The 10192-nt window shown below is 38.4% G+C and overlaps 1 protein-coding gene across 1 annotated transcript; it reads right to left on the minus strand.

The window, feature by feature from the left end:
* Window positions 1–83: 83 nt before the first annotated feature.
* LOC117987439 (deoxynucleoside kinase-like) lies at window positions 84–3657 on the minus strand. Its single transcript, XM_034974455.2, has 5 exons — window positions 3510–3657; window positions 2161–2330; window positions 1675–1811; window positions 1445–1539; window positions 84–1173 (listed from the first exon to the last, which is right to left on the minus strand). Exons 1-5 carry the CDS (start codon window positions 3651–3653, stop codon window positions 1027–1029), a joined length of 693 nt encoding a protein of 230 aa, XP_034830346.1. The 5' UTR covers window positions 3654–3657; the 3' UTR covers window positions 84–1026.
* Between the last annotated feature and the right edge of the window lie 6535 nt (window positions 3658–10192).

Genomic DNA, 10192 nt, shown 5'->3' on the forward strand with positions numbered 1-10192 from the left:
CTACATTATTCCTGAGTGACATAGGCTATACGGGATCTTTAAAAACCTAAATCTACGCGGGCGAAGCCGCGGGGATCAGCTAGTATTTTATAATTTAATTACAGTTACAGAATTAAAGGGTCAATTGTGGGCTAATTCTGTTGTACTTGTCAATTAACATGTCTAAAATATCTATACCCTATCCACAGAAAGAAATTAGTATAGAGCTGTCTCTGTTACGTAATCCCATACAAATGATAGAGTGATAGAGACATGAATCTCAGTGGGCGTTAACCATTTTGAAACACCAACTAATTTCAAACAAAACTTTGTTTTCGAATTGAATTCTGAATGTTTTTTGAAAACATTTTCGAATATTTTTTGAAAACTTGTTTGTGATTGACTAACCAACATCATACTCCCTGCGGAAAAGGATAGCACTACTCTGTCTAAGGAAAGAAGTTAGTATAGGGCTTTCTGTTACATAATCCCATACAACGAAAATGTTTTCAAAAACATTCGGAATTCAATTTGAAAACATAGTTTCGTTTGTGATTGGTCGGTGTCTCAAAATGGTTAACGCCCACTGATATTTTAGTCTCTGTCATTTGTATGGGATTATGTAACAGAAAGCTCTATACTAACTTCTTTCCTTGGATACAGTGTAGTGCTATCCTTTTCCGCAGGAAGTATGATGAAAGTAATAGCAATACATAATTAGACTTGTCATTTTAATTTAGTTTAGTGGATTGTATACAACAGAATTAACCACATTGTATTATGTAATAATAAAATGTATGTATATTGACAATAATAATCCATTTTTTCTTTTTTAAATATTTTGTACTAAATCATACACAAAACATATTGCATAGTTAATTGCAGCCTTATAATATTAGAATCTTTGCATTTCGAAATACTGTAGGTAGGTTTTTATATTCATTATAGGCAAACGACACTCACACTTGATGGAAAGTGATTATGTGGCCTAATATGGGACGCGTTTACCTAGAAGATGATACCATAAGATATAAGGTATGTTTTCTGTCAATTAGTATGATTGCCGCCAAGTATTTTATAGCTGTACCTCTCCAGGTCCTCTGTGACACAGTGGAGGCTCCGGTCGGCGTCAATCGTGAGCACCTCGCAGCCGATGTCGGGGGAACTCAGCCAGTTCTCATATGATTCATGAACCTGTAATAGTTAAAAAAATCATCAAAAAAGATTTTTTTTTCTTTTTTAAATAATGTTAAATGACTAATATTCCCCTTTCCTCTCCAACTAAGCGTCAAGCTTGTGCTAGGAGTAGGTACGTCAATAGCGCAACGGGCGGGGCTTGGACCGTCGAATTTTACCGCATTTTTTATTTTACCGACCGTCGCACTTGGCCGGTTTTTTATTGACATGGGTTGATTTGCCGGCGCCTAAAAACGCTGATATAAAAGTACGTATTGAATGTACTTACTTGCTCTAAATACTCCAAAGGCACCTCCGACTCCTCAGCTCTCCCGCGCTTCATCATTCTCTCCCACACTGTCTTGGGAGTTGTCCTCAAATACACTGAAATTTTATTTAAAAAAATCCATATCAACGTATACCAAACAATATAAATGCGATTCTGTCTGTCAGCTTTTCACAGCCTCTTTAACAATTTTGACTTATGACTTTGACTTTTATTTATATTATTATGCTTACCTATAAGGTCTAAGCTGATGTCCAAGTATTTCTCAGTGTAGTCAAACCACTGTAGCAGAACTTGGTACTCTGGGTCCTTGAGGAAGTCCTGCTTTTTGGCGTTCTCCACAAAACAGTGCCTGCTGTTTTGTACTGACCTGGAATATTAAAATGAAAACAATAGGATTATTGATACCTACAAATATCTTTAAAAAAATGGCAGGTTATGACAGGTTACAAAAAGAAATCTTAAAAAGTAGGTACAAAAAGGTGGTTTTTTGGCAAAATACTTAAATGGAAATCTCTTCCAGACAACCTGAACGATAGGGAGAAAACAAACAAATGGACAGTGAGAGGTGATGTATATAAACCTAAATACTAATAGCTAAATAAACTAAACCATATAATATAATATAATTAATACACTATATATACAAAATAAGTATAATAGACTATACAGATATACACAGGGTGGAATTTTATAATGCCACCTGAAGGGAAATATACCTCTCAAACATCTTGACGGTGATGTTAGGGCTGCAAGGCGGGCTGGTCTGTATCTTGAGGCGGCTGAGGTGCACATAGTGCTGGAAGGCAAAGCTCCACTCGTTCATGTCACTGTAGAGTAGCCCTAACAGGTTGTGACCACTCACGTTGCGCCATTCTGCTATTGGCTCCTGAAACAACTACACTGTTAGATACAATCAGTATAATATTATGCAAGTAACAACAAGCTGGTTTTGCTATAATTGGGTATTTTCCTACTTATGAATTTTATAACTATTATTACTTTATTATAAATTAGGATAAAAATAATGACGTACGCTGAAAAAAATATTAAAAGGCAACAAAGATTTACAAAGTTACAGGGATTTTAATTTTGGAGTGGGAGGGTCCTTCAATCCCTTTCTCGCAAAACGAAAATTTGTATGAAACCACACGAAGCTATTATGGCATTAGTAAGGTGTGACGTCAAAATGCTATATCGCTATCTCTGTCTAATCAGAAATATTTAAATGCTTGTAACTTTTTTGTTATTTGATCGAATTTAATTAGTTTTTTCAGTTTACGTCATTATTTTTATCCTAGTTTATAATAAAGTAATAAAAAAATTGGAGTCAATAAACCCAATTCAGTAGAACCAGATAAATCTAAGGGTGGTGATAGCCTAGTGGTTAAGATGTTGGCCTTCTATTTGGGAGGTGAGGGGTTCAATCTCAGGCAAGAACCTCTAGCGTGTGAAGTCTGCCAATGCGCACTAGGACTTTTGGCAGACCATAGCTTAAAGTTTAGGCTAGTCTGACACAATGCCCTAATGCTCAGGAGTGAGCCTGTGATGAGTTAAATTTATATGGTATATCACTATGCAAAGCATACCAATACACACAATGTATGATGCAGACTGCAGAAGAATCCACTGTGATCACTACTATCTTTCCCTGCCTATCTTCACTGCCAGGTACCTACAGCAGCAATTTCTTGAATGAAATTTTAGAAGTATAGCCCTGCTCATGGTATAAGTACTATTTTATGTGCATTCAGGGCCATCTTTAACCTATTGGAGGCCCTGGGCACATTAGGATAATGGGGCCCTTATTTGATCTTGACAGAGTACCTACCTACTACTTTCTTTTGAAATATTTGGTATATTTACAATAAAATATAATTGGTAAATGCAAGTGGCAGGGACTAGTGGGCCCCTATCAATCGTGGGCCCTGGGCACGTGCCCAGAGTGCCCATTGGGAAAGAGGGCCCTGTGTGCATTAGTGCGGGGCAATATTAGATATGCACCGGGGTTTCATGGGATTTCATTAAGCACATTATGTTAGTTTGGTAGTAAGCAATCCTCACTTACAGCGTGCTTTTCGACATTAGGATATTTATCGAAATATTTAATGCATGTCGATTTGCCTGAACCTATGTTTCCCTCGATTGACACTCTGAAAGGCCTCTTGTTTACCACGCGTGCTGCATTTGCAAAGTTTTTCATATTCGACATCTTAAATAAACTATAATGAATTGGCTTGGCACTGTTGGCTGCACTTCTATGATTTTGATTAGAGACACAAAAATATTGTAATAAAATATGAAATTATATCATAAAACAAATTGGCGCCAAACACGGCAACCATGCCACAGTCCCACAAAAATTGAAAATGTCACTTGTCAGTTGTCAAAATGACATTCAGTTGAGGGTTACCACAAAACAAAAATATAATACTTAGCGCGCATATCTAGTTTTTGTAATCTACCGGTTTTTAGACAAATGTGTACTATTAAAATGTAAAACGGCGGGACTTCTTAATAGCATTCTTTTTGTTGTTTAGGTTTCAAATTTAAATTATATTATCTAGTTTTACATGATCAGTTTTTGTAATTTACCGGTTTTTAGAAAAGATGTGTACGAATACGTCCCTAATAAAATACGAAAAAAACCATGAACATTCTTTTTGTTGTTTGGTTGGGTGGTGTCAGATAGGTACCTATTATTGCAAAGATATTATAAAACTCCAGTATTGGCGCGAGGTTTATAGTTTACCTTTTGCTGCTCCAACTATACAGAACCGCTGATCGAATAAAAAAAAAACTTGATGAATTAAAATATAATAAAAATGCTTTTTTGGAATTAACCACTGAGCTAGCTCACATTCTGGAACCGTCTCCAGAATGTGAGCTAGCTCAGTGTCCATAAAGTACTTTTATCCCGGATAATCGAAGAGTTCTCACTTCTCATAGAATTTCGGATTTTTAACATTGGGCGGTCGCCGTCGCCTTTTCGGCTACCTAGGTACTTAGATAATAATATTTCCGTCTCGTAAACACATAAATAATAATCAATTCTTCAATAATACTTATTACTTATTTAGGCTATTGGAGTTATCATCCTAAAGCCTATTAACTTATTCATTAGCTAAACATTATTAAATTTTCGCAGCAGGGCAGCATAATCCTCGGCTCGTTAAGTATTTTATTCATTAAAATAATGGAATAATGAAACGCATTGTTTGAATTTCACAACAGAAAACATCCTGTGGCCCGACGCTAGGGTTACCACTCAATAAGACTCAGATTAGTGCCAACCTACTTACAATTTTTTTATAAACTGCGAATAAGTTAATAAGTCCCACAAATTGCCCAAAAACTAAAATGCCCGTGGCCACCATTTTAGTGACGTCGGCACTAGACAGAAGTTTCACGCTGATGGTATTAATTTTTATTTCGGCTGACGTCATTATATGACTAGGCTTTGAGTAGGCATACCGTTAAAGATATGAGGTAAAACGTGAACAAGTTCATTAAGTAGGTACCTAATGACACCTTGGTGGATACATAGATATTGAATGAATATTTATTTATTACTTACCAGAATTATCACATTTTGACTTAAATGGATAATAATAATAATATACCTACCAAGTAACTTAGTACCTACCTACACTTTTTTCCCTGGGAACCTTGGAGATTAAAAATATAAGGTCAATTAGTAAGCAACCTTGGCGCTCACAAAAAGACGTACCTATTTATATTTTATTCAAGACGAAATCGCGAATGAAAGAAATTCTGTTATTTACTAATTAAAAATAACATCTGTCTTAAAATTCTCAAGTGACTCTTATACAGCTTTTATACAACTAGTTTTAAGTAGTAGCACGAGGCAGGAGTAGCACGGCCAGGGACATTTCACATTCGAGTGGTTTTAGACCTTCATACGTTAGAGTTCAGGTGAGAAAATGCTAAACATCATCATCATCATCATCTCAAGTTTGGTACCTGCTAAATTACATGATTCTATGTTAGTACTCGGCAGAAGGCGGAAAGTAATAAACATCGGCCTTCATAATGACACTAGCTTATGCCCGCGACTTCGTCCGCGTGGACTACACAAATTTTAAACCCCTATTTTACACCCTTAGGTTTGATCTTTAACTATAAGATTTTAACATGAGCCTAATAAAATACGTCATACTGCTAATTGCAAAAATATTAACTACAAAACTTCTTTATAGACACTTCAAAACTGACAGACTTTCATACAAACTTCAAACCCCTATTTTACCCCTTTAGGGGTTGCATTTTGAAGAATCCTTTCTTAGCGGACGCCTACGTTATAATAGCTATCTGCATGCCGAATTTCAGCGTGATCCGTCCAGTACTTTGAGCTGTGCATTGATAGATCAGTCAGTCAGTCACCTTTTCCTTTTATATATATAGATTTCGGATTTGTAGAGCGTTGTCTCTGTCACTCATACCTATATGACGTTTTATCGGTCTCAACCACAGAGACAACACTCTACAAATCTACTATCTCCTTCTAAAGGTCGATGTACATTACTTTCTGCCGCGTACTGTACCTCTTAGGTTCTGATTCCCATTGTCTTGACAGACACGACATACAGGCAGACAGGCGAACTTACAGGCAAAGAAATGAGCCTACAAGGGTTCTTTTTTTCTCTAGATATGCGGAACTCTAAAAACGAGTGCAAAAATATGGAAGCTAGGTGGATAAAGACAAGTTTTTCATAAGAGCCGGACGTCTATTTTTTTTAAATTTAGTTACAAAACTACAATTTTTTACACGAAATTGTTGACTTCGGAATTCGCCGGAATTTGCCGGAAGTCCTATCCTATATCATACACTTTTTTTAAAAAATTCATTACTAAGCGCACGCTTGACCACGATCACACCTGATGGGAAGTGATGATGTGGCCTAAGATGGGACGCGTTTGCCAGAAGGTGCCTATTCACTCTACTATAGGTACTTATATTTTAATATTAACTAACTAAAATAGAGTTATTTATTTAGCACAGGTTTTCTGCCCACGGAACCCTCAAAAAAGTCGTAAGAAAGAAATTCCCCCTGTCCAGTTTTTCTTGGTCCCAGAATAGTAGCAGCCGTGGATGGCTGTTGACACCAATTGTAGTGACAATAGCGAAAGATGATTGCGTTTCTTTCATTTCTTATTTCATTTTCGTTTCTGCGACGCTTACAGTGCTGTCGGTCTTTTTATAAGCCACTAGATGATACCCGCGACTTCGTCCGCATGGATTTAGGTTTCTGAAAATCCTGTGAGAACTCTTCAATTTTCCCGGATAAAAAGTAGCCTATGTCCTTCCCCGCGGGATGCATCATGCAAGCTATCTCTCAAATTTCTTTAAAATCGGTAGAACGGTTCAGCCTTGAAAAGCTAGCAGACAGACAGACACACTTTCGCATTTATAATATTAAGTATGGATCTACTAGGTAGGTAGGTCCCTACCCCCAGCCAACCTACGTGGGTCCAGTGAATTACATTTTTCAATTTTCACTAACGAGTCCTAATTTTTGTAGATTAATTAGGTAGGTACAGTACCCTGGCAGAAAATATTATACACCGATCTTTAGAAAGAGATGCGGTTTCGTAGAGCGTTGTCTCTGTCGTTGAGACCGACAAAACGTCACATAGGTATGAGTGACAAAGACGCGTTATCTTTTTACAAAGCCGAAACCGCTTTCTAATAGTCGATACAATATTTTTTGCCGGCTACTGTTTTGTAGTTAACCTACCCAAGGAACCCTCAAAAAAGTCGCAAAAGCAATTCCCCCTGTCCAGTTTCCCCCAGTCCCAGAATAGTAGTCACACAATGGCTCAGCCGCTGTGGATGGCTGTTGACATCAATTGCAGAGACAATGGCGGGAGATGATTGTGTTTCTTTCATTATTTCTTAGGTCACTTTCTTCTTTGCTTCGCTGACTGTGCTGTCAGTCTATGTATAGATATCTACTAGACAGGCCCCTACGCTCAACCAACGCACGTACCTACGTGTGTGCAGTGAATTTCATTTTTCAATTTTCACATAGGCGTACGAGTCCTAATTTTTGTAGAGTAACTAAGTGGGTAGTACCTACCTAACTATTAGGTACAGTACCCTGGCGGGAAATACTGTACATCGACCTTTGGAAAGATATCGCGGTTTTGTAGAGCGTTGTCTCTGTCGTTGAGACCGACAAATCGTCACATAGGCATGAGTGACAAAGACAACGCTGTAATAGTCGATACTATATTTTTTGCCGGCTACTGTATTAGTAGTTAACCTACCCACGGAACCCTCAAAAAAGTCGTAAAAGCAATTCCCCCTGTCCAGTTTCCCCCAGTCCCAGAATAGTAGTCACACAATGGCTCAGCCGCTGTGGATGGCTGTTGACATCAATTGCAGAGACAATGGCGGGAGATGATTGTGTTTCTTTCATTTCGACGCGAGCCGCGATTGTTGGAGGCTGGAGCACTGTAGGAGCCTATTTATATTTTAAGCGCCACTTTATATACGGTTTTGTGTGTCCCATTTTTTTGTTTTGTTTTATATCCTACCCGTTGCTCACGATTTCAGTTGCGTTGTTTTATTTTTCACAAAACTCCCAAAATCTGAGGCCCGCATTTTTGGTTTTACATGACGTATTAATAATAGTTAAGTACGGTACGCGGCAGAAAGTAATGTACATCGACCTTTAGAAGGAGATAGCAGATTTGTAGAGCACTGTCTCGTTCGTTGAGACCGACAAAACGCATATAGGTATGAGTGACAGAGACAACGCTCTACAAATCCGAAATGTCAGTCTAAAGGCCGACGTACATTACTTTCGGCCGCGTATTTGCAGTTTTTATTTTATTTTATTTTATTTGTTTTTTGCAATCAACAGCGATATATACAATATAATTTTACATAGTAACAGACTGAAAATAAGGCCAAATAGGATTACAATTTTTACAGATTACTTAAATAGATATTAAATATAAATTTATAACAGTACGTTTGATAATTTAAACAAGCTTTACAATAATATAATAATATGAAAATATAAAAGTCAATTAACTAGTAAAAATACCTAGTAGGTGATTCACAACATATGTATGTGTGTGTGTATGTGTGAGTGTATGTGTGTCTGTGTGTGTGTGGGTGTGTGTTTGTGTGTGGGAGAGAGAGTATGTTTTGAGTTTTGAGTTTTGCACACATTTTTCGAATCAGAGTGATTACGCAAAATCCACGAAACTATCTGCTAAATATTTTTTTCGTTTTGGGGTTAGCATTTCCCATTTTCCAAAATTCATCCATTTAAAATGGGTAGGTACAAAGGTAAATTCAAATTCAAAAATTTTAAGAAAATGGGTGTGAATATATTTTACTCAGCTAGAGCAGATATTTCCATTTTCCACTATGGTTCATGATAATGGAATTGATGGAATATACCTACGTCGGATGTTTCAAGCTACCTCACGGCTTTTCGTATGACAATATTATGCGCAATGTACCTACCTATATTGTTCACATAGGTTATACATAATATTATATACCTCGAGAGATGTTCCAAAATCCACTTAACTACCTGTCAAATGTTGTTCCTGGTTGGCTGGGTTGAATTTCCCATTTCCCTAAATTCATTCGCTGTAATTTGTATTCGCACAAATGGATAGGTATTAAATCTAAAGGATAGAGTAATCACAAGAAGTATGTACCTACTTCACAGGGTGCCAGCCAGGTAACCTCCCAGTGTGCCAGGGTGCTGCTGGGCCCTTTTGGATACGTCCGAGGGGAGGGGCAGTATTCGGGCCGGTGCATCCCCCGGTGGAGGGTCCATATATCGGCGGACGTCGCTGGCTGGGTCGCGGTTGATTGCTTCGATGTTTCCGTAACCCAGTCGCCAGGCGACGCGTATAGGGGCGCTGCTGGGTTTTCCGGTCACCTCTCGGCCGGCGAGTCCCACATACCTTCCTGCCAGTTGGCTGGCTGGTTAGGTAGCTGGCTCGCTGCCAGGGATGGGGGGGGGGATGCGTACACGCGATAACGCATTTCCCAGCGATAAAAAAGTACCTACTTCACAGTTCACGATCATGAGCGGTCAGTACGCAGTAGTCCATAATACAAATTGTTAAAATCAACGGACTAGAACCATAACAGAGGCGCAAAGTTCGATCAGTATATAATTACAGTGCAGGATATAATTCGGAGAGTGTGCCGAAAAACTTCAATCTGATTCCTCCTTCACTCTTCTATCGTACCGCAAGGCATCGCCAAGGTCTGCATCCGTACGTAGTCAAAATCCACGAATACGTACGAAGCGATTTGCCTCCTCATTTCTATTCCGAATCGCTAAGATTTGGAACACCCTTCCAGCATCAGTTTTCAAACAGCTGTCTGCTTTTTTAAAATAAAAGTTTTATTACTTAGGTTATCACAATAACTTATAACTCATTTTCTTCAGAATTTCTACCCGAGGGAAGCTGGGGCGGGTCCACTAGTCTATTGTACCTAAATAGGGCTTTAATGGCACAATAGGCCTACACCTCGCCCGCTCTAGGCCACTTCCGTCACAAAAACACAATTCATTTGTCCAGTTTTCTCAACGCGAGCCAAAATAGCGCTCGGAGGCTGCCTAGCCAACACTGAAATGGATATTGCAAGTACGCTGGAATAGGTGTGCCATACAAGAGGACAGTATGCGCCGGTTCGAAGCGCGCCGCCGAGCGTACGGAATTAAAATTGACACTTTATGTCAATCTATT

The sequence above is a fragment of the Maniola hyperantus genome, chromosome 13, assembly GCF_902806685.2.
Source record: "Maniola hyperantus chromosome 13, iAphHyp1.2, whole genome shotgun sequence".
NCBI lineage: Eukaryota > Metazoa > Arthropoda > Insecta > Lepidoptera > Nymphalidae > Maniola > Maniola hyperantus.

Coding starts and splice junctions, on each gene's coding strand:
- LOC117987439 (XM_034974455.2), bottom strand. CDS start 3,653: ATGTCGAATATGAAAAACTTTGCAAATGCAGCACGCGTGGTAAACAAG. Junction 2,331..3,509: donor CTAATGTCGAAAAGCACGCT/GTAAGTGAGGAT, acceptor TAGTTGTTTCAG/GAGCCAATAGCAGAATGGCG. Junction 1,540..1,674: donor CATCAGCTTAGACCTTATAG/GTAAGCATAATA, acceptor ATAAAATTTCAG/TGTATTTGAGGACAACTCCC.